Below are 25,204 nucleotides of genomic sequence, written 5' to 3' on the forward strand. Positions count from 1 at the left end.
CCATCAACCCTCAGTTTGTTCTCAGTTTTTAAGAGTCTCTTATGCTTTGGCTCTCTCCCACTCTAACCTCTTTTTTTTTTCTTTCTTCCCCTCCCCCATGGGTTCCTGTTAAGTTTCTCAGGATCCACACAAGAGTAAAACATATGGTATCTGTCTTTCTCTGTATGGCTTATTTCACTTAGCATAATACTCTCCAGTTCCATCCATGTTGCTACAAAGGGCCATATTTCATTCTTTCTCATTGCCACGTGGTACTCCATTGTGTATATAAACCACAATTTCTTTATCCATTCATCAGTTGATGGACATCTAGGTTTTTTTCATAATTTGGCTATTGTTGAGAGTGCTGCTATAAACATTGGGGTACAAGTGCCCCTATGCATCAGTACTCCTGTATCCCTTGGGTAAATTCCTAGCAGTGCTACTGCTGGGTCCTAAGGTAGGTCTATTTTTAATTTTTTGAGGAACCTCCACACTGTTTTCCAGAGTGGCTGCACCAGTTTGCATTCCCACCAACAGTACAAGAGGGTTCCCGTTTCTCCACATCCTCTCCAGCATCTATAGTCTCCTGATTTGTTCATTTTGGCCACTCTGACTGGCGTGAGGTGATATCTGAGCATGGTTTTGATTTGTATTCCCCTGATGAGGAGCGACGTTGAGCATCTTTTCATGTGCCTGTTGGCCATCCGGATGTCTTCTTTAGAGAAGTGTCTATTCATGTTTTCTGCCCACTTCTTCACTGGATTATTTGTTTGTCGTGTGTGGAGTTTGGTGAGCTCTTTATAGATTTTGGATACTAGCCCTTTGTCCAATATGTCATTTGCAAATATCTTTTCCCATTCCATTGGTTGCCTTTTAGTTTTGTTGATTGTTTCCTTTGCTGTGCAGAAGCTTTGTATCTTCATGAGGTAAGACTAATCAATTTTAAATGTAATAATAAGAATGCAAAGGTGGCTCTTAGGATATCATATATTTACAATATGTTACAAACCCTTATTTTATACAGGTAAATCTACGCTCAGTGGGAAAATGACTAAATGGGCGCATTAAATTGATTTTTAGGAAAATAAGGAACCTCAAGAGGACGTCAAAACACTACTAAAAACCACTGTATCTGAAATTAGATTTACATACATACATAATCCTACTTATTTATGAAAATTACATCAAGATGATCATAAAAGTAACTCTCACAGAGGAAAAAAGAAAAGTTGAGCCCATCGCTTATTCTGTGCCCTCAAGGCCTGAACTTTTCTGGCCCATGTGCGGGACTCCTCTTTTCTTAGGTATAGTATCTGGCTGTAAGAATCACGAAGAGCCCAAGGTTAAGCTAGTTTATGGATGTTTTATTCCACACAAATGTTAACACTGTAAAGTACTTACTCTAATGTGGTTTTTCCCAAGCCTTTCCCAGAGTCTGTCAGTTTTGGGGTTCACTGGGACAACCACATGGTGCACAGTATCCGGGACAGAATCTTCTCCTTTTAAATCAACCCACGTGGGAAAATGCATGATCTTCTCAGACAGCTTCTTTACGTCAAAAGAGTGCAAAGTAGCAGAGCAAACAATCACCTAGGGAAACAAAAAAATCAAAATTTAGCTAAACTGTTCTAATTACAATTCCACCTAATGTGAGGCCCAAAGTATGTCAACCTGGCATCTAAGCAACAACTGGTGGCATGACTCTAGGCAGGTCGGTCTCAGAGCCGCAGCCCCTCACCCCTGCATAAACCACGTCTCTATTCCACAAGGCCCGACAAAAACTAGGTAAGATGAGAAGGTGTTTGAAGATCTAAAATCCTAAATTACTGTGTGTCCCCTTCCCTCCCCTTGAAGCCTCTACACCTCTCAAATTCTTCCTAGGAAAGAAGGGTGAGAAAAGCAAGAGTAACATCTTAAGAAATAATTACAAAGGAAACCACTGTTGTTCAACAGCTCCAGATATTTTCCCCTCAAAGAGGAAGCAGTGCTCAGTCTGGAATATAAACTCTAATGCTCTGTAGGAAAAACCAACTAAGAATGTTTTCCTTATCATCCTCAGCGACCTAATTTCCTCAAGTTCCCTTCGCCTTCATTTCTACGGGCAGCTTTTAAGACTCTTTCTTTGTGTGTGCTATGTAATCAGGTAACAAAGAAAATGTTTTCTACAGTAGTTAACTTAATCAGAAGACACTAAGACAAGATGTAAATGTAAAAGAAAATAGGGGCGCGTGGGTGGCTCAGTCGGTTAAGCGTCCGACTTCGGCTCACGTCATGCTCTCGCGGTTCATGAGTTTAAGCCCTGCGTCGGGCTCTGTGCTGACAGCTTGGAGCCTGGAGCCTGTTTCAGATTCTGTGTCTCCCTCTCTCTCTCTGACCCTCCCCCGTTCATGCTTTGTCTCATTCTGTCGCAAAAACAAATAAATGTTAAAAAAAAAAAAAAATTTAAAACAAATTTCAAAAACATTTGCAAACAAATGCTTAAAAATGTTTTGAAAACAAAAAGCATTAACACGTAACAACTGTCTACATGTATTTTAGGATATATCAGTCATTTCATACCTGAAGTCTTTTCCCATCAGAGGTAATCTGAGGAATCTGACTGTGAATCCTATTTATAAAATCAGAGTAACCTTGAGAAAGAAGTCCATCCTGAAGGAGAAGGAAAGAAAGCATAATTTTTAAATCAACACCTAGATCTTTCTTTTGTAAATCAAGTGTAGAAAGATAATGGAAACAAATTCATAAGCATACATATCCCCACCATATTACCAAAATGATTATTTTCTAACGGATAAAGACAAATTATAAATTCAGCTTTAAATTCCATGTAACTAAAACATGAAAAAAGCTGACAATAAACAACCCAAAATCTGTACTCTAGTGTTCTAGAATGAATATGAGAGTTAATAGCTCCTACCACATGTCCTTAAACACAGGATTTTAATTTGCAAAAATGAAAACAAAAATCATCTCAGTGTTATAAAACTACTCAATCCATTTTGAAAATACTTTAGAAGCCTGTCAAGACATTAATATCCTTACAGTTCACATTTTGCAACTATAACATAAAGAAATAATTGTACTGTGTAATTTATGTACCAACAAAGACCACTATTTGGAGTAAAAAAACAAATCTACATATCTAGTAAGAAGAGTAGTTAAACAAAACCATGAAGTATCCATGTAATAGAGCACTAGTCAGCCTTTAAAATCTATTTACAAGTAAGGATGTGAAATACATATAATACTACATTTAAAGAAAAAAAAAAGATTTCCCAGATCCTACACAGCTTGATTTACTATATAAAATAATATTAACATGAATACAAGGAGTGGATGAAAATATGCCAAACTGGTAACAATGATTATTTCTACATGTTGGGATCATGAATGAACTGTATTTTTCCATCATTCTACATATTTTTACCTCCAAACACATAAGCAAACTTTTTTTTTTTTTTTTTTTAAAGCATGACTATAGTCCAACATACAGCTTCATCCAGGACCAGGAATCTAACTTGGGATAAGTTCAGTTTCCCAGTTGACACCAAATCGTCTAGTCTTCCTGGGGTGCCAACGACTATATCTACCTGAAAAATATCAAAAGAAGAACCCAGTGAAAACCGAAGCACTATTATAATCACCATAAAACAGCAACCAATAACGGTCTACTTACCATGAAAACATGCATACTGAAGCAGTGACAGCTCCAAATTCAGAGAAAAGGAACTATAGATAATGCCCTATTACCAAACCTGTATTTGGCGTGAAATTAACATGAAGATTTTAGTAGCTGATTTTGACATCCTTAACTGATATAGCCTAATACATAAAATAATATATATATAATCTAACATAAAATAATTTATAAAACTACAGTCTAATATATAAAATACATAAATATTTTCCAAGTGAAAACCAGATGCATCTTATGGGAACTCAAATCAAACCAGGACTCGATTCCCACCTCCGCCGTTAGCCAGCTGGATGACCTCAACTTACTTAATCTCTTCTAGTTTCAATCTTCTCATTTTTGGAATCTGCTTTGCAACATGGCTGTGACAACTGAGAGATGAGATACAGAAGGCACTCGATGCCCAGTTTGTGTGCCAGGTGCTCAATAAATGCAGTTATAATTAACAACGATGATGCTCTGACTACCCAGGAACGCAATCATAATGACTCCTTGTCAAGTGCTTATAATAAACAGGCACAGTGCTAATGTTTTACAAGTACTGTATCATCTCATGACCACTACAGAAAACAATACTATCTTTATTCCTATTTTTAAATGAGGAAACTGAAGTTTAGAATACTGAAGTCATGAGAATTTAAATGATACAGCTCCAAAGCACCCAAACTAAATTTCAAACTCAAAGTCCAAACCTGAGTAAAGGTCTAAGTCAAATAAGAACAAGTTTTACTTAACTTTTTATTCTAAAAATTTTCAAGTATACACACAGGGAACAGAATAATAAGTCCCCACATCAGTACAAATAACAAACATTTTCCATTCACACACATGTCTTTTAATCAAGCTCAAAGGTAAAGTGATCAGGAACATGGATTTTGAAGTAAGGTCTACTGGTGAGGCATAAGCTCTTGGGCAAGTGCCTTAATATTTACTATCAGCCCTCTTCCTAGTCTGTAACAATGGAGAAGAGCATCATTTCAGAAGGCTACCATGGGAACTGAATAAGACAATGTAGGTAAGCATTTAGCTGGGCTTGGTCCAGTTCTAGAAAGCAGTCAATAAAGGTAAACTGTTTTAAAGTGTATATATAGATCTATGTGTGAGCACAAATATTACATCAAACCATTCAATTAGACAACTCAAAACTTCTACTCGATTAATCGGCATGAAAACTCACTCCTATTCTTCATTTGTTTTCTCCACTGTAGACTAAAAACATAATTTTCTCCTAACAAATTTATCACCGGAGTCTCATTACTTCAACATCTCACAGACACTTGAAGAAGCAGAATCCTGTGTTGGCTTTTAATTTGAACCGACAGAAGGCATTTATAGTCCCATGAAAAATGAAACTGACATTTCTGAAGCAATTGTTTCATCTGTACTGATAACAATAAGCAAATTTCAGTTCAGTGTAGAGAATATTGCCTGAAAATCTGAAGATAAAGGCCTGTTCAAGTGTGTTAAGAACAACCATGTGCCAAGCACCGTGACATGGGCTGTACAGGGCAATGAACAAAATATCACTCTGACTCTGTATGTAACATCTCTTTACCATAGGATTCCGACCCACATGTGAATTTCCTCTCTCCTCTATTTCAGTAGCAAAAAAACTCACTTTACATGAAATATAGACACTAGGTCTCACAGGTTTAAAGAAAAAAAGTCAGTTAAGTTGGAAATACTTACATAACTTGTGTAAGAGCTCCAACCACTCCCCTAGGCCTCAGCTGCACAGGCTGCATTACTGTGCAACTCTAAAATATTTTTTAAATTACACAGTTCTACTCTCTTACTCCAAAGCTGACTTCTGGTCCAGCGTAAGATACAACACAGGACTAGGGCTGAGCCACAGGATGACGGGAGACGGAACGAGGAGAGAATACAGGTGGAAAGAAGAGCAGAGAGAGAACATACGAGATCCGCTAAGTAGAATGGAAGCAAATCTGGTCAAGAAAGCTACGGAATAACACTGCCTTTACCTCTGCCATTGGATTTAGCCAGTACCAAATGTTAGATGACTGACAAATCATACGGAATTCCCTAAAAGCTCTGCAGCTGCAAAACAGGAGTTAAGAAGCTTAGTAACTTACGGGGAAAACGGATTGGGGTTTGAGAAACCAAGAATAGGAATGAACATATTAAATCTCTCTCTCTTTTTTAATTTATTCATTTATTTTTCAGAGAGAGAGAGACAGAGTACGAGCAAGGGAGGGGCAGAGAAAGAGGGAGACACAGAATCTGAAGCTGAGCTGTCGACACAGAGCCCGACGCGGGGCTCGAACCCACAAACCGTGAGATCATGACCTGAGCCGAAGTCGGATGCTTAACCCACTGAGCCACCCAGGCACCCTGAACATATTAAATCTCTTACAATCCCTAAAAAATATAACACAGCAAATAAAAACCTATCAAAGCAATATTACTACCTTAGACCAGTATTAACAAGTATAGCAATGGGATTCTTTGCTTTTAACATGTCATACCAGGTCAAATGCAAACCATTTGGCATAAAATTTCATTTGATAGAGACACCAATGGGCCTGGAGGAAGCAGACATATTTCCTCACTGTGACTCAGTATCAGGAGGTTTAGATTAAATGATAAAATATTTAGGGAAGGAAATGGAAGAGAAATTTGAAAGGAGCAAGTTATTTCATACACATGAAATATTTTATGAAGTCCTATCTATATCTGGCTTCACAGAATTGATGAGCACAGTTAAGAATATCCCAAGCTTCTTCCCCCATAATGAGGATCACTGTCTTAGCTCTGTCCTTTGTAACTGCCTGCCTGAGCAGTCTGTGAGACTCCCCCCACCCTTATCTAACTTCTCTCCCTCCTTCTGGAGCCACATTGTATCGTTCTTCATCCTTCCTTTGGGTCCCTGCGACAACTTTTACATTCTCTGCAATCCAGCTGATCTCCATTTCTATCCTTAACTACTTTCTTCTTTCTCCATTATCCCCAAAAGAAAGGACTCTTAATTCATGAGAAAGCAAGAAGAAAATCCTCAAGTGCTCAAAAGGTAAATGAAAAAACCAAACATCCTGTATGCTGAATTTTGCGTGAGGGGTGCAAAGAAACTGCTGTACACTCTTAGGAAAAGAAAAGACACCCCCACAAGGTGCTTCCGAATACATACTTGACCTTGTTCTAATTTCAGCCTCACTTGATTTTTCCTGAAGCACAACAGAACTACACTGCGAAAATGACAACCCATCATGCCACCTCTTAGAAATTAAAAGTACAACTTACCCCATTATCCAAAACAGAGAGCTGATCTCGTGCTGCGACACCTCCAATTATCAGAAGCTCCCTGAAATAAATACCATCATGATAATGAAGAAAAAGATTAAAGCGCTTTACTGTTTGACTTGTATTGTTTGACTCATACATTACTAGTAGGAAAGTAAAACAGGGGTGTCACTTGAGAACACAGCTGGACGGCTCCTGAAAACATCAAACGTGAGGCTACTATGTGATCCAGAAATTCCACTCCTACGTACACATCCGGGAGAAATAAAACGACGTCCAAACAAAAACCTGTACACTAATGTTCACAGCACAGCAGCCAAAAAGTGGTAACAACCCAAATGTCCATCAGCCAACAAATGGATAAACAAAAATGTGGCACATGCATCTAATGGGATACTTTGGGCCAATAAAAAAGAACTAAGCACTGATACATGCTGCATCGTGAACAAATCCTGAAAACATTACGCTAAGTGAGAAAAGCCAGTCAGAAATGAGCACATACCATCCAATTCCATTCATGTAAAATGTCCAAAAAAGGCAAATCTATAGTCAGAAAATGAACCAGGGGTTGCCTAGGGATGGGAAGGTTATGAGGACATGGAATGGCTGTCAATGGGTACAGTGCTTCTTTTGAGTGTCATGAAAGGTTTAAAAATTGGTTTTGGTGACAGCTGCACATCTCTGTGAATAGAATAAAAACTAAAAGCAATCTGTACACTTTAAGCAATGGATTGTATACGTGAATTAGATCTCACTAAAGCTATTTGCAAAAAGACAGTGTTTTTTGTTTAAATATTAACTTTTGAGAGAGAGAGAGAGAGAGAGAGAGCATATACGTACACACACAAGTGTGGGCCTGGGGCAGGGGCAGAGAGAGAGGGAGAGAGAATCCCACGCAGGCTCCACACCCTCAGCACAGGGCCCAAAATGGGGCTAGAGCACACGAACCGTGAGATCATGACCTGAGCTGAAATCAAGAGTCGGGTGCTCAACTGATTGAGCCACCCAGGCGCCCCAAGATTGTCTTTTTATAAAGCAGACAAAATTACTTTCTGATGCAGCCAGATAACTTTCAATCAGAAGTATCGACCAACCATCTTTATTTTATTCTTATTTGATCAATCTTTTAAAAAAGACTAGAAAACATTAAGGAAATAAATGACAGGGTCTCTGTTCTGCAGGATGAAATTTGTTAAAGTTGTCAAGAATAAGGCTTACCTCAAGAGATACCAAGTGAAATTTAGAAGATGATGAGAGGGTAAAACTGATTACTATGCTTGGAAACACTTGGAAACTTGGGATAAGAGTAAATATAACACACCTAAATACAGGATGATAGCTCATGTAACCAATAGGGAGACCATTTGTCAGATTGCCTGTGCCCTAACAGAAGGAGACGTGATAGTTTGTGCAGCTCATGTTCACAAACTTCCAAAGCATGGTGTGAAGACTGGCCTGAGAAATTAAGCATACTGTACCGGCCTGCTGCTGGCCTGCAGGCTTCTCAACAGGTTTGACATGGACAAGATCTACGAAGGCCAAGTGGAGGTGACAGAGATGAACACAATGTGGAAAGCATTGATGCTCAACACGGTGCCTTCGCCTGCTATCTGGATAAAGGGCTTGCCAGAACTGCTACTGGAGATAAAGCTCTGGGGGCCCCCAAGGGAGCTGTGGATGGAGGCTTGTCTATTCCTCACAGTACCAAACGATTCCCTGATTATGATTCAGAGAGCAAGGAATTCAGTGCAGAAGGACATGAGAAGCACATCTTGGGTCAGAACATGGCAGACTATATGTGTTACCTAGTGGAAGAAGATGAAGATACTTATGAGAAGCAATTTTCTGAACACCGAAGAACAATATAACTCCAGATATGATGGAGGAGATGTGTAAGAAAGCTCACAGTGCTACCCAAGAGAATCCAATCTATGAGAAGAAGCCTAAGAAAGTTAAAAAGAGAGGTGGAACCATCCCAAAATGTCTCTTGCCTGGAACAAAGATCAGGTAGCTCAGAAGAAGCAAGCTTCCTTAAGAGCTCAGGAGAGGGCTGCTGAGAGCCAATAAACCAAAACCACAATTTGCTACGAAGATTTTTCATGTAAAGACAGTAATAAACTTATTCCCTAAACAGCTAAAAAAAAAAAAGCAAGTAGGTGACCTTAAGAGAGTCTTATAATTCTATGGCTGATTAAAGATTGGCTTTATGGTTTCTTATCTGCAACTTGAGCAATTCAGGCAGTAAAAACAAACAACACAAAGAGACTTCTAGCCTATGAACGTGCATGACCTTGGCATATTCCCTAACCTACTACATTAGAGCCATTATGTTCCTAAGTCTGATAACACCAGATTCCAGAAGGTCTCTAAAAGGATCACCCAGAGGAGCTGCCATTCTTCCTCAAGAAAACAAAAAAGTTCTAATTCCTCTTCCCTGGAAATCCTGACTCAGTGCATTCAGGAGAGGACCAACAAATCTATGTGTATCGTTAAATAAGGCCCCAAAGTTCCCAGGTTTGGAAACTATGGTCCTAGATGCATCATTTCATCTCCTACAATGCTTGACTCTTATCCATAATCCCAATCAGATATATTGATCCCTATAAATTTAGCAGAAGATACACACACACACACACACACACACACCAATCTATGCTGGTGTGCAGAGCACTGTAGGCTTGAGGAATATAAAAGAACAGCCCCTGCCTTAAGCAGTGTAAAACTAGCAAGCGAGGATGAGCAACGCCGTGCATATTTAAAACAAGGACCGCTAGCACATGACCGTGTGTAAGGGTTAAGGCAAGGCTTACAGTCAGTGGTATCTAAGGAAGGAGAAAGGACTGGGCTGGTACGATTCGGTTAGTTTCACAGACGGGAACTTGAGCCGGGTTTTCAAGGAAGCCTCGTTTACACAGAATACTAATGAGTATTCTCACAGTTTTACCATCTTAATAAACAAACTGATTTTATCAGTCATCTTCCCTTCCAGTCCTTGTCCATAGGCATGTTAACCTTTACACCTAATTGTAGCACAAAAATCAATTCACAATAGCATTTTACTTCTTCCAAAAACACTCTCTTACAAATTCCAAGTCCCTTACACGAAGCAGATACCCTGGTTGTGTCCCCCGACCTCATCCCTAAGGCATTTTACCCAACTTGTTCTGCTGTTTCTCTCCCCTTCACACCATCCCCACATTCCCACACTTAATTCCGGGAATGCAAAAACTTTCTCATTATTATGCTCCTGACACCAAGCTGTCTTGGAAGGAAGCGCCTTCTGCCTGGAGAGGGAGCGGTCCGAGGGCCCGAATGGAAAGTTCTCATCCCCGGGAGACAGGCTGGACTCAGCCACCCCAAGCTGTTTACCAACATGCCAGAAATAGTGATACACCTTCTATGCAAATGAAGTGACGCATCCTAGCACCGAATGAAACGTTCCCTTAAAAAAGTGTGTAGGGCACCTGGGTGGCTCAGCCAGTTAAGCGTCCAACTCTGGATTTCAGCTCAGGTCATGATCCCAGGGATGTGGGAGGGAGCCCCACATCAGGCTCTGCACTGAGCATGGAGCCTACTGGAGATTTTCTCTCTTTCCTCTCTCCCTCTCTCTCTGCCCGCTCTCTCTCTCAAAATATATAAACATTTTTCAAAAATTTAATTTTTATTCTGATATTGTTTTGCAAACCATGACACTTCATGGAAGAGCAAAATCTCAATCTACTTTTTTTTTTTTTAATGTTTATTTATTTTTGAGAGAGAGAGAGACACAGAGCACGAGCAGGGGAGGAGCAGAGAGAGAAGGGAGACACAGAATCTGAAACAGGCTCCAGGCTCCGAGCTGTCAGCACAGAGCCCAACGTGGGGCTCAAACTCACAAACCGTGAGATCGTGACCTGAGCCGAAGCTGGACACTCGATGCTCAACTGACTGAGCCACCCAGGCACCCCCAATTTACTTTCTATTGAACTTATCAAACAGGAGTTTTATATAAAAAATAATTGCTGGGAATGCAAGCTGGTGCAGCCACTCTGGAAAACAGTATGGAGGTTCCTCAAAAAACTAAAAATAGAACTACCCTAAGACCCAGCAACTGCACTACTAGGCATTTACCCAAGGGATACAGGTGTGCTGTTTTGAAGGGGTGCGTGCACCCCCATGTATACAGCAGCACTATCAACAATAGCCAAAGTATGGAAAGAGTCCAAATGTCCGTCAATGGACGAATGGATAAAGAAGATGTGGTATATATACGTATATATATATATACATATATACATATATATATACATAAGCTTGTATATAAACAAGTATGTATATACATATATATGTATATATACACATACATATGTATGTATATATACACATACATATATATGTATATGTAGACATACATATACACATATGTATATGTATGTATATACACATGTATATATATGTATGTTATGTATATATATATACATAAACTTATATACATAAACTTATGTATATATGTACATATATATTATGGGGTATTATTCGGCAATCAAAAAGAATGAAGTCTTGCCATTTACAACTACGTGGATAGAACTGGAGGGTATTATGCTAAGCAAAATTAGTCAGAGAAAGGCAAATATCATGACTTCACTCATATGAAGACTTAAAGATACAAAACAGATGAACATAAGGGAAGGGAAGCAAAAATAACATAAAAACAGGGAGGGGGATAGAACATAAGAGACTCTTAAACACAGAGAACAAACAGAGGGTTACTGGAGGTGGGAGGGGGGATGGGTAAATGGGTAAGGGGCACTGAGAAATCTACTCCTGAAATCATTGTTGCACTATATGCTAACTAATTTGGATGTAAATTTTAAAAAATAAAAAAATAAGACAAGTTAAAAAAAAACAAAAACAATGAAATAACATGGGATGCTAAATAACCACACGCTCAGGATTAGAAATAAAATGTAATACATGGGATGTTCATAAAATTTTAGGGATGAATGAAAATTAAACATTTTGAGCATGGAGAAATGGTCCAGTATTATTTGCCTAATGTTTATATAGTATGTAAACATACTGGAAGAAACTTACAAAACTAAATGGTGTACATTCAGAACATTATTTTGTGTAATAAAAATGTTCAAAGAGAAAAAAATAATTGCTACTATGTATCAAAGTTAAATCGTTACACACTCCCACCTGTGCATTCAAATGCATACTGAATTTCTACCTCATTTTTTTTTTTCTATCTCACTCTTCTTCCAAAATACCTCAAACCTAAAAACAACAGGCACGTGAGCGCAAAAGGAAGCTTTACCTTAATTTAGGATTATCAATATATTTCTTAAACTGCTTGACGTTATTCAAAGTTTGTTCAGCTAACTCTCGGGAGGGCTCAACGATGAGAGCTTTCGGAGCATTGGGGAGAAACTTTGTTTGTGCCACCTGCGCATTACCTTAAGAAAACAGAAACGATTGGAACACGTTCAAATCACACCTCAATACTTTTACTTGTAAAGCACCAGCGCAAATATTCCAATATCGGAATTTTCAATAACTGTCGAAAAGTATAGGAGGTGGTCATAAAACAAAATAAAGCTAAGATTCCTAAAATGAACTATGGCTTCTTTAAATTTACTTGCAATAGATGCAATTGATTATATATTTTGTGATAAAGTAAACAAGCTATGAAATTTACTTTAAATAATACAGTGGGTAAGAGTACGAGCTCTGGGCTCGAACTGCTTGGGTTTAAATTCAGTTCTCCCACTTGCTGTGTGTGACCTTGGGCAAGTTACGTCAAGTCCCTGCTCCTCGAGGTCTTCGTCTGTACGGTGGGAAGAGTGCTACCTTACAGGGTAGTGAACACCGATCCGTGTAAAGCACTTGACACGGTGCCCATGGCACTGAATACACACAAGTTCAGAAACACTAGACATCATCATCATGATCAGGTTCCCCAAAAGGCCTACGCTGACACTGAATACTCAAGAGTTTATGAATTGGGTTTTGAAACTGGATTTTACTGACATGGTACGCAAAGATGTGTGACTAAACCAGCAAAGGGAGCATACGGAACTCACTACGAGAAGCCTCCTTAATGGAGTCCTTGCCAGTACCCCATTCCTGAAATTGCTACCCTCTCAGGGGCAATACCTGTGTGCTGTGATTTGACAACATAACCATCCGCTGCCTTGGAAAGAGCAACAAAACCATCTTTTGGTGGAAACTTAAATTCTTCTTCACCGAAGTTAAATTTTAGTTCAGCATTCTAGCATTGAAAAAGAAAAGGAAAATTCTTAACCTACTAGCACACTAATACAAAACAGTGAAGATCAGAGTAGCTTAGAATCATAGCAACATTTTTCTAATTACCTTCAAAACACAAGCAGGAAAGAGGGCTTGGTTCTTCATATGTGGTGGTATTTCAAATGCCAGACCAAGGTCTTTTCCTTAAAAAGAGAGAGAAACTATCAGAAAAGAACCTCCCCTCACTCGCACCATCACCACTATCAACCCAACTGCATTCATGCTTTCGTGTCCTGTTCCCATGGATAAATCGTCCTGCCCAATGCCAGACCTTTCACTTTTTTCACTTTTTTGCTTTACTCCTAGAAGTGCCCTTTCTGCCCCCTACATTTCTAAACATTCCCTACCTACTGGATCACTTCCATTAGACGCTTCAACCAGACTTTCCATGGCATACAAGCACACTGCAATAGCTCCCATATTAAAACACAGACAACCTCCTTGAATCCACATCTTCCTCCATTCACCTTCTATTTTCTTTCTCTTCTGTAGTAAAACTCCCTGATCGCCATTTTCACCATGTCACTTCATTTCATCTCATTCTCTATTCAAGTGATTCCCCATCAGGCTCCCCCAACTCACCCATCACGCTCACTAGAAGAGGTCCTTCTCAAGCTCATCAGTGATACCTTCTTGCCAAACCCGGTGGCAAATCTCATCCGTCACCTCCCCAGGTTACACCCATCGGCAGCACTGGACACAATCTGACTATTCCCTCCTCCTTCCAATACTTTCCTCACCTGGACCGCAGGACCTCAACCTCTCTTGCTTCTCCTGCTGGCTCTCCTCCTCATTCGCCTCTGCTGCATTCTCCTCCATCTGCCCACCTCTAACCACAGGAACACCCCAGGCCTCAGATCTCTCCTATTCTTCATCTATTCTCCTTCCCTAAGGGATCTCATCCAGTTTTCCAGCTTTAAATTCATCGTTAAGCCAATGTCTCCCAAAGATGTATCTCCAACCCTGACCTCCTGACTTACACACTTAACCAGTTACTTGGCTTTACCACTTAGATGTGTAGGAAGTACCTCCAATTTAATACACCCCAAATAGAAACCCCAGCATCCACATGGCTCCCTATCTACTGCCACCACCCTCACTCACCACTCTGTTTTTAACACAGAAGCCATAATGATATGGTTAAAGATGTCAATTCTCTACTCAAAACCAATCAGGCTTCCAATCTCACTCAGAAAGTTTGTATCATGGCCTATAAGGCCCTATCCTACATGGCCTGGCCTCACTACCTCAACTGACCTAACATTCTACCACCCCTCTCCACGCCCAGTGTTCTCCAGCCCCATTGGCCTCCTCGCTGTTACTCAAATACCTCAAGCACACTTTCCTCCCAAGACCTTTGCGTTTACTGTTCCCTCTGCTTGAAACACTTGGAAGACTTTTGCACAGCTCACCACCCGACTCGTTCGGATTGCTACTCAGATGTCACCTTATCAGAGAGGCTTTTCTGACAACCCTGTGAAAGTAGCATAGCCCTAGACTGCTATCACCTTCCATCCCCCTACCCTGCTTACAATCTCCTTCGGGGCACTTGTTCCCACCTGGCACATTATGCCTCTGTCTCTCCCCACCGGTAGGTAAGCCCCACAAGACTAAACGTGTTTGTCTATCCCATCTTCTACTCATCCTTAGCACCTCCCCGTGTGCCCGGCATACAGGAAATGCTCAGTAAGTATTGGTTCAAAGGTAAGACAGGGAGGGAGAAATGAAGAGGAGGGTAAGGGAATTGTAAGTTATAAATATTTGTTATCATGTATTTTCTCTAATAAGACAATCCACAGAAAGCTCACCATTTTTGGAGAACTTGACATGCCCTTTATCTATATCTAGGTAACATCCAATGGTATCATGCATAGTGAATTCCTAGAAAAGCACAAAGTCAAGTGCTGTTAACAGAAAGCAAAATCATAAAGTTACAAGTTCACGTACAGCTACATCAAAAGTACACGTCAGTTCTTTAAAATAATTCCTTGAGGCCCTAATGTAGGTGTTTAAAACTGCTATTATTTTGGGGGCCTGACTGGCTCAGTCAGTGGAGCGTGCAACTCTTGATCTTGAGGTCGTGAGTTTGGGTCCCATGTTGGGGATAGAGATTACTTAAAAATAAAATCTTTAGGGGCGCCTGGGTGGCGCAGTCGGTTAAGCGTCCGACTTCAGCCAGGTCACGATCTCGCGGTCCGTGAGTTCGAGCCCTGCGTCAGGCTCTGGGCTGATGGCTCAGAGCCTGGAGCCTGTTTCCGATTCTGTGTCTCCCTCTCTCTCTGCCCCTCCCCCGTTCATGCTCTGTCTCTCTCTGTCCCAAAATAAATAAACGTTGAAAAAAATAAAATCTTTAAAAACAAAACAAACAAAAATGCCTATTACAGCATATCATATGTAACAGCAGAGGCATCTTGACAGGCTTTTTAGAATCAACAGGATACTCGGGCTCATCCACATTAAAAACTACATTTAGATTCATGATTAGATTTTCATGATCAAAAACAAGAAATGAGAAGAACATAATGCATTCAAGTCAAAGCCAAAATCAAAATGGATGAAAACAAAACAAAGTAGTATATTTGGAAAGGCTAATAAATGGCCACAGGGAAAAATATTTAGCTCATTTTGTAACATTTCTTCACTGAAGTCCAAATCTGAACTTTCTGAGGAAAACATTCAGGAAATCCACTTGAATCTGAGAGTCACTTTTATATCCTCAGTCATGTCACAAGCGATCAAGTAAGTACGCAAGAGAACTTAGCAATGCCACGATTAGGTCGAGAATACAACTTACCTCTCCATAATTATCAAACTGTTTATTATGGGATTTCTTTCCTGTTCCACCAAAGCCAAATCCAAACTTGTCAGTACCTAGATTTTAAAATATACGTTATTTACTGGTTAAGAGTAAACGTAAAACTAAACACTCCGCCCATAAAAGAAGTTCACAAATCTACAAGAACTTGAAGCATCTATGCTACGCTGTGTGGTACATATTTATTCATACCGACTTCACTCTTTTTCTTAACTTTGTTCCTCCTCATTTTATACCGTTACAGTATGTACTTCTGAACACTTCAAATCCTTTTGGAACACAGTGAGTATACACACATTTATTTCCAAGTTTCTAAAATATAAACTTTATATGGTTATGCTTATTTATTTTGCTCCCCACTGTAATAAATGTCAACAATCCACAAATATAAATCCGTAAATTCAGTTTATCTTAGAAATGCTTACCTAGGTCTAAGGAAGCCTGCATGGAAGACCAGCCAACCCTGCACAATCCTTGGTCATGACAGGATACTTCATAGTAGTGTTTTCCTGTAAGGGCAAATACTCCGAGATTTATACACACCTAGGATTCATTTGCCATGTAGCCACTTTCCCATTGTTTCTGAATTACAATTTGTATGTTCCAAATGAAGAACGGTCTGTCTTTTTGTAACATTAGAAATCTTCTCAGATCCTTACTTAAAGCTACAGAAAGCAAGCTCATGTATTAATACATTACTTCACAAGCTGAGACAAGTACAAATGCCATTTAAATACCTTTCGTCAACCCTTTAGTGGCTCTGCATCCGTGCCACTCCTTCACTTCTCTGCTTTGACAACAAAGACCATCTGACCCAATTGCTGGATTTGAGAAAAACACACAAAAAATGTCAGTACAATTATATAAATTAAGCATTCAGTCTCACCAATAAAATAATTCTTTCACTTGTTGCAATGTTCCAGACGCTGAGACTTACTGATCCTGAGTAACAAGATCTTCCCTACAGGTAATCACCCTTATTCATCCCCTGGAAGGCCCTGGCCATGTGGCGGACTAGTTTCTATACTGTTATCTACACTATCATCTATTAACTCAGATGAGACTTTACTGCATCGAGTCTGGAAAGGAGTCACCACGGCACCTAATCTCACTCACACCGATAACTCAGCTGCATCACCAACACAAATGTGTTCAGACAATCCTTGTCTAGAGTCTTTTAAAGAAATGGATACTACGAGGTGATGCAGCACTCACTCATCAATACCTATTGCTCTGACTTTATGCTTAAATTAGAGCTTGAGCAAATACGACACTAAAAGGAAAACGGCAACCATCTCTGGCTCGTTCCCCAATCCACAGATCCGGAAACCGCAGAGAAAGCAGGGAAAAGCACAAATAAATAAACCCGTGGTTGTTATTCGCTAATATTAGGACCCTACTAAACGATGTTCTGTATTATACCTCATGGGCAGTCACAGTGCTTGTCAGCGCTTACTGGCTCTAAGTAAAGCATACAGCCTTCGTTTGTCCTGGAAAGAAACTGTAACTTCCGTCCCGGCTCAGGCTTACGACCCCAGTTCCCTACCTGAACGTACAACAAACCCTCAAGAAAAGCATCTCATCACACATTTTACTTCACTCGTCAGAAATTAAATTATTTATTCAAAGTATAAATTCTTATTCGTATGGGTACTACGTTCCATAAAACTTTAAACTCTTTAAAAAGTTATCTAAGCAATGGCAAATCCTTAAAATTTCTACATTTAAAATTCTTTACGCATGCATACAGATGGAAACTTTATACAAACTAGAAGTCACGTGGTGGAGAGCAGCAGTTTACATGTTCTGTGGGTCTGTCTGGGGCGTGATTACTCACACTCCCTCTACTTCTTGGTATCCTGCTTCGGTTCTCACCCACACCTGGCGAAAATTCTTCAAGTCAACACTATAGTTCTGCCTCATTCTCTATAAAGGCCACACGATGGTCCTCGGATACACCCTAATCTTTGTTAACCAATCTCTGGGCAGTAATGGCATTCATCCTCTCGTCAGTTTTTACCATTTACAAGTGACGCCACATCTAACAGCTCTGTATGTATATCCTCACATACGGGCACTCATACCTAGACCTTCCAGAAGTATACACATATTTTTAACTAGCAATGCCAAACTGCTTCCCAGAAAGGCAGTAATTTGATAGGCTGGTTATCACTCTGTTTGACTGCTGCCAATCAAATGGGTATAAAACAATACCTCATTGCAACTTTAATTTCCACTTACCTGCTGTCTGTAAACATTGTCTCTGAACGACTGTTGTCATTTGGATCTGCTCTCGTGGGCACTGCTGATTCACATCCTTCAGCCACTTTCTTTACGGGTTATCTTTCTTACCAAACAGGTAACTTGTTATCTACATGAGACCCCTTGCCATTTTATACGGTTTCTGCATCCGTCATCAACACTGCAAGTGTTCTTTCTGCACTTTTTTGTTTTTGTCTACTGACGTTCTTCTGTGGTATCTCTTACACATATGTCTTTAAATATTAAACAAATACACCTCTACCTTTTGCAATTTCCAAGTCTCCTATTTGGGTCAGGAAAAATCTATCCACTTACCAAAAGCAGATCCTCTATCATATGGGTTCATTTGCCATTTGTTGAGCACTAAAAATAAGTTACAAACATATGAAATTGAAAACTCTCTAAAAAACAAGCCAAATATTTTATATTTTACATACCTTAATTCCTCTAGATTTAATATGGCTTTACACATTATTTGGAACGTACAAGTTAAAGCTCTGCCGTTTTTATTCAAGGCAAAATTGAAAGTGAAAACTGAAACAGGTCAAAGGCAATAATCACGGGCCTTCTGGGCTAAAACCTTTTCTCCTCACTTCCTTCACTGCACTTTGTAGGAGAAGGCACTGATCCCTGTAAGAACTATGAAGGCACCGATAAATGAATTTTGGTAACTAAACAACCTGATTACAATCATAATGGAAATAAATGACCAACATATCAAGATCTAGTTAAGTATCACTATCATTTTTAAAAGAAAAGTTCTTTATTTTAATTAAATCAATATCCCATTCAAAAGTCACAATTTTTTTTTCCTCCTCCCTTGCATGGGATCAGCATTTTCCTTTTCTAAAACACCTTAATAGTCTATGGATAACCAAAGAATTGTAATAGCTAGAGAACTCTACATGTTTTCAGGCCCAGTTTCCTGACCAATGTAGAAATCTTTCCTAGATTACTTGTGGTCAAATGATATCTATCGTCTGCTTCAACACTCTGATGGAGAAGTAACTTCCCCTGAGGCTCTCTCTTTCTTTGTGGGCTCAATCGAGTTAATTAGTAAGTATTTACACAGAAATCTTCATTAGGTTATTTCTAATTAGTCCTGCTCCTTTCTAGAACAATTATTTTCTCCCCAGATCCCTTCAATGATTTCAATGATTTAACAATTATCCCAACACTTTTTGTATTTATTTCTCTATGTTTACACATCTAGTTTCTTGATTTCCCAGTTTAAGGTGTCAAGACCCGACTAGGCTCCCATGCTGATAGGGCAGGGCCTGCTTGGGATTCTCTCTCCCCCTCTCACTCTGCCTCCCCCCAACTCGCGTGCTTTCTCTCTAAATAAATAAATAAATATTTTAAATCAATAAATATCTAATTTGTTTATTTCTCACAGTCCATGATATTCAAAACTACTACCATTCTGGTTATCCTCCTTTGGAAGCATGCTCCTGGATCACCATCTCTCATAAATGATGGTTTACTGTTGTTACAAGTTCTGAAACTACTTTCAAGTAGGCCAACAGTCTAAAGACTTCATATCCATTACCTCGCAATTCCTCTACAAATGAGTTCATTCTACGAACTATGCAACATTGTATCTTTAAATTACTGAGAAGAAAAATGTTGATATACCCAGTTCACTCCACTTAAGCTTGCAATTTTGCCACAATTCTGTTTTGTATCATGAAACAAATAGGACTTAAAACATCAAATTTTTTTAAATAAAAATTTAAATTTAAAATTTAAAATAAATTTTGTCAAAGTATTAACAAAACCATAAATTATTCAAGGTAGAATGGAATTCAGAACCATTTAACAAAAGCGACACAATTTACAGATGAGGAAATTGATGTAAGATTGTTCATGGCACAGATAGGACCCGAAATCCTAATAAAAGACCAGTCTCCAAGTAAACGGGACTAAAACTGAGTTTAAAATTTATACTTTACATTTTAACTTCCTGGACCCCTTTCTTATCTTAAAGGGAAAATGCATGCCTCTTTTCCCTGCGGAAGGCAATACTTCCCGCCATCATGGATTTTTACTCCATCAATTTTTTAATAAAATCCTTAATATCTTTGTAAAATATTGCACCAACATATCTTCAATATTAGACATAAGGGTATTATTCTCTCAAAGAGAGCACTACTAGTATTTTAGGAGACAATCTTTTTTTTAATGTTTATTTTTCGGGGAGAGAGAGACAGCAAGTGAGCAAGCGTGGGGGAGGGGCAGAGAGAGAGGGAGACACAGAATCTGAAGCAGATTCCAGGCTCTGAGCTATCAGCACAGAGCCTGACGCAGGGCACGAACCCACGAACCAGGACATGAGCCAAAGTCTCATGCTTAACCGACTGAGCCACCCAGGCGCCCCTAGGAGGGACAATCTTTCACTGTTTATACTGTACATGACATTCAGTATCCCTGGTTTCCAAGGCACCAAATGCCTTTACCCCTCCCCTCAGGTATCGACAATAAAAACGCACACTCTGACCTCCCATCTGTCAATGCCAAGAATGAGAATTACTATTTTTATGCAAAAGGTAAATATTACTATGCAAAAGTTACCTGAAGCACCGGTTTTAATTGTTGTTTTTCCTTTTTTGCCTTCCTGTTGGTCTTTCAGAGTTTCATAAACTATCTGGATAACTGGAATACTGAAAGCCTATCAAAGAAACAATTGTTCTCTACATTAGTATTCAGATATTAATGACAGTTTGACAATAGACATTACAGAAGCTATGCATGCACATTCAATAATTACATATTCCAGACTGCTACTCTAATTTCATTTGTCCAAACCCAAAACATGAGCAAGGTAATAAGAGAGTTGATTAAATGAAGGCAATAGGAGACAGCTGATAGCCCAAAACAATACACAAAGGGGACCTGCATAATGAGCCTAAATTAAAGCAGGAAACTACTTTCCAGGCTGACATACTACTTCTCTGGTCCAGGCCAACAGGGGAGCAACCCCTACTGTCAGCCTGTTTATTATAGAGCCATTGCACTAAAATTCAGAAATAAGTATAAATACAGAAGATACTACAACTCTTTATACAAGACCAGTTTAAAACTGTACTATTCTTAAAGGTATACTCTTGTAGATCCTATTTCAGAATTAGGGGGCAACAAGAATATCACCCTCGGTGGCAATCAATTCCTTACATTTTTTAAAGTGTTTATTCATTTTTGAGAGACAGCGTGAGCGTGGGGGAGGGGCACAGAGAGGGAGACAGCATCCCAAGCAGGCCGGAACTCATGACTTGAGCCAAAGTCGCAAGCCCAACCAACTGAGCCACCCAGGTGCCCCTCAATTCCTTACATTTTGGAAAAGGTTGTTTTATTAAATACTTCAAAGCAGAAACTACTGTTCAAACTTAATTTAAAAATTAACTCTTACAGGGGCGCCTGGGTGGCTCAGTCTTGATTTCGGCTCAGGTCATTATCTCGCAGTTGTAGAGCCACATGGAGTACGGAGCCTGCTTGAGATTCTCTCTCCCTCTCTCTCTGCCCCTCCCCTGCTCTTGCGCATGTGAGCTCGCACTCTCTCTCTCAAAATAAATAAATAAACTTAAAAAAAAAAACAACTCTTACAAAGTAAATCAATTTAAGTTCATTACTTACACCAGTTTTTCCACTTCCTGTTTCTGCAGCCTAAATGGAAAAAAAAGTTGATTGTATCATTTAAGTTGCCAATTAGAAAAGCCAAATTAACATGATACTACATAGAAATCTTTGAGACTTGACTAGCTACCTTTATTGTCACAGTGCCTCCAGATGACTCAGGCTTCTGCAGTCAACTCTATTGCCAATCTTGTCACTTCTCTCCCATCGCTCAAGAATCTGCTCTCCCGTTCTTTTCCCACTGCTACCATTCAAATCCAAGCCCTCATCATTCTACCCTAGATCATTACAGAAGTATCCTACCAGTATCTAAACTCTGAGCTATACTACAAGCTGCTACCAAATCAGTCTTCATAGACGCGGTTACAACTATGTAACACATCCCCACTTAAAAATGTCCAATGAGCCCCACTGCCAACAAATATCAATTCTTTAACATGATACTTGAGAAAGAGCCCAAGTAATTTGACCCACTATGTACTTCCCATCTTACCTCAAGTTACACACCCCGCCCCCAACACACACATTTTATGCTACCATCTAATTGAATTACTCAGGGGTCAACTCCTGCATCCTCCTGCTCGCTGCTTTTGTTGATACGCTCTCCACATATAAGGTTTTCTCTTTCAGCTTTCCTTTGTCCAAAATCTACTTACCCCAAGTAGAGCCTCTTGTACAACACTTACCTGTGTACCTGTCTTACTGTGCCACAGGGTTTCAGCTTCTCAAGAGTAAAGAGCATATCTAATCCACCTTTGTGTTCCCTACAACTTCTACCTCAGTACTTTGAATAGGGTATGAATAAAAGTAATTCGGTGAAAGTATCATTTTTAAGCCTGGGGAGTTCTTAAAGTGGTCACAAACAGTCCCAGAACTGTGTGTCCTCAACCCAGAAAGACCTCACCAAATGTAAACATACCATAAGGACATCACCGCCTCCTAGGATCAGTGGAATAGATTCAGCCTGGATATCAGTTGGGAGCCTGAAAGAATCATATTTCGAAGAATTTTCGTTAGTAAAAAACCTAAATAAGTCATGCTAAACTATAAATCTGAAAGAGAATTTTATTTGGTAAACAGTACCCATCTTTTCCAACTAAAAATATATCAGAGTATAAAAGGGAAGCTTTCTAGAGAATAAGAGAATCCTACGAAAAACTGAATTTTACGCACCAACTAGACTCCAAAATTTTTGATAGAATCTGTAGCAACTCCTTAAATTACTGAACATTGTTGTCCCAGGTGCATTTAAGTTTTATGTACTTACAGCCAATCCATCTCCTCTACAGCTTGAGCAATCTCAGGCATAACACCCATCTCTGAAAACAAAAATGAACTGTAAGAAATTGAGCACACTAAATTGAAATCATACTGCTCTTAAAAGGACTGTTCAGGGAACAGGGAAAAGGCTTTGAAGCACAGCTGTTCTTCAGCACCTCCTGCGAACGGCACCATTAAAAGAGTATAGTTTGGGAGAAAGACTTGAGTTCACGAATAAACTCTCACTTACTAGCAATGTGACCTTGGCAAGCTCTACAGCTTGCAAAGCTATACACCTATTTTCTCCACATAAAATCAGACTGATAGTATCTGCGTTGTAGAGCTACAGAAGATTATAGATGAAAATATGTGATACATGGTCGTCACTCGATACACAGTAGCCACCAGTCCTTCCTTCCTAGGGCTAGTGAAGAAAAATCTACCAGACTTGGAGAGAAGGTTCTATCTTGAGCAACGTCTTGGTTGTTTCATCTAGAAATAATGTGGAAGTTATGCACCTTCACTATTTGAGAACCATGTGATTAGCCTCAGCGACCTGAGAAAAGTGAACGGACAAGTGGAGAGAGAGGCCCACGCTTATTGGCAGCCGGGATCAAACTCGGACTAACTGAAAAGGGAGGGGCCGGTTGTGAAAAGTTGGATACTTAGAAATCGCAGCTGAAGAACTACTGTTCTTAATTGTTCTCATATTTAAATAATTCACTTTGAAGCCAGTCCTAAATGAATAGATTGGGCTATTTCTGATTGAATTTTGTCATTTCTCAAATGAACTGTGGTAGCTGGCACACACGGAGTAGTTAGTTGGATTGTGTAAACCTCCCTTCCAAATAAGTGATTTTTAAGTCTCCATTTACAAAAACGCAGCTTTTATTACTATTACAAAAACATATATTCTTATGAAAAATTTAATAATACTCAAACGTTCCTAAACCCCAGGGATAACCAATTTGGAATTTTTTTTTTTTTTAATTTTTAAGGGAACTTTTTTATTTCTTATAATTGTGAAATGGCATAAATCTATAAATTGAATATATCCAGTGCGAAAACTGCTTTTTCTTTGCATTAGGTGAGAAGAATCACCCTAGCAAGTAACACAGCAAAATAGGTAGAACACTAAAATTTTAGCACATAGTAAACTAGTTCATATAAGTACTAATGACATGGGAAAGTAGGAAAATTGTTTCCAAAAAAGGTTCTCCTACCTCTAAATCTCCCCAGGAAAATCCACAAATCAAAAAAGGAATCAAGATCTAAAGCTGTATACCCAAGCAGACCTTCCTAAGAATTGTTCCCATTAGGGTCTAGCTGTATTCTCTCTAAAATGCAAACTGCTAGAAAAAAGGAGACAGTCTTAAATACGCTGCACTCAGTATACTGCAAGCTGAGGCTGCCGGTGAAATTGTTACACAAGTAGTAACCAGAGACTGCTTTCAGCAAGTTCCAAACTTTCTTTTTTTTTTTTTTCAGCTTATCTACTTTTTAAAAAAAAATTTTTTTTTCAACGTTTATTTATTTTTGGGACAGAGAGAGACAGAGCATGAACGGGGGAGGGGCAGAGAGAGAGGGAGACACAGAATCAGAAACAGGCTCCAGGCTCTGAGCCATCAGCCCACAGCCCGACGCGGGGCTCGAACTCACGGACCGCGAGATCGTGACCTGGCTGAAGTCGGAGGCTTAACTGACTGCGCCACCCAGGCACCCCATCAGCTTATCTACTTTTTGAGAGAGAGAGAGCAAGAGGGAGCAGGGGAGGGGCAGAGGGAGCGAGGGGGAGAATCCCAAGCAGGCTCCACACCATCAGTGCAGAGCAGGATAAGGAGGCTCAAACTCATCAACCCTGAGATCATGACCTGGGCCGGGTAACCCCGGACAACTGCGTGTTTCATTCTGGTCATGTTCTCTGCATGTTTGCTTCGAAACCACGTTTTCTATAAATGTAACGCTTAAATATTTAAGGGAAAAATAGGAATATTCATGTTCTGTAATCCTAC

The 25,204-nt window shown here is 39.5% G+C and overlaps 1 protein-coding gene and 1 pseudogene across 1 annotated transcript in view; one reads left to right on the plus strand and one right to left on the minus strand.

The window, feature by feature from the left end:
• DDX1 (DEAD-box helicase 1) overlaps positions 1-25,204 on the minus strand; it is a 36,905-nt gene that overhangs the window by 10,453 nt on the left and 1,248 nt on the right. Inside the window, exons 2-17 of the mRNA XM_043604499.1 lie at positions 23,200-23,251; positions 22,852-22,915; positions 21,933-21,962; positions 20,874-20,970; positions 18,618-18,665; positions 16,778-16,861; positions 16,466-16,549; positions 16,020-16,096; positions 15,034-15,106; positions 13,292-13,368; positions 13,073-13,187; positions 12,234-12,372; positions 6,935-6,995; positions 3,474-3,572; positions 2,542-2,631; positions 1,384-1,572 (exon numbers count right to left, since the gene is read on the minus strand). Coding sequence (XP_043460434.1) covers positions 1,384-1,572; positions 2,542-2,631; positions 3,474-3,572; positions 6,935-6,995; positions 12,234-12,372; positions 13,073-13,187; positions 13,292-13,368; positions 15,034-15,106; positions 16,020-16,096; positions 16,466-16,549; positions 16,778-16,861; positions 18,618-18,665; positions 20,874-20,970; positions 21,933-21,962; positions 22,852-22,915; positions 23,200-23,251 — 1,379 coding nt within the window. The remainder of the gene's footprint in view (positions 1-1,383; positions 1,573-2,541; positions 2,632-3,473; positions 3,573-6,934; positions 6,996-12,233; positions 12,373-13,072; positions 13,188-13,291; positions 13,369-15,033; positions 15,107-16,019; positions 16,097-16,465; positions 16,550-16,777; positions 16,862-18,617; positions 18,666-20,873; positions 20,971-21,932; positions 21,963-22,851; positions 22,916-23,199; positions 23,252-25,204) is intronic.
• LOC122497451 lies at positions 8,108-9,064 on the plus strand (annotated as a pseudogene).

The sequence above is a fragment of the Prionailurus bengalensis genome, chromosome A3 (assembly GCF_016509475.1).
Source record: "Prionailurus bengalensis isolate Pbe53 chromosome A3, Fcat_Pben_1.1_paternal_pri, whole genome shotgun sequence".
Taxonomy (NCBI): domain Eukaryota; kingdom Metazoa; phylum Chordata; class Mammalia; order Carnivora; family Felidae; genus Prionailurus; species Prionailurus bengalensis.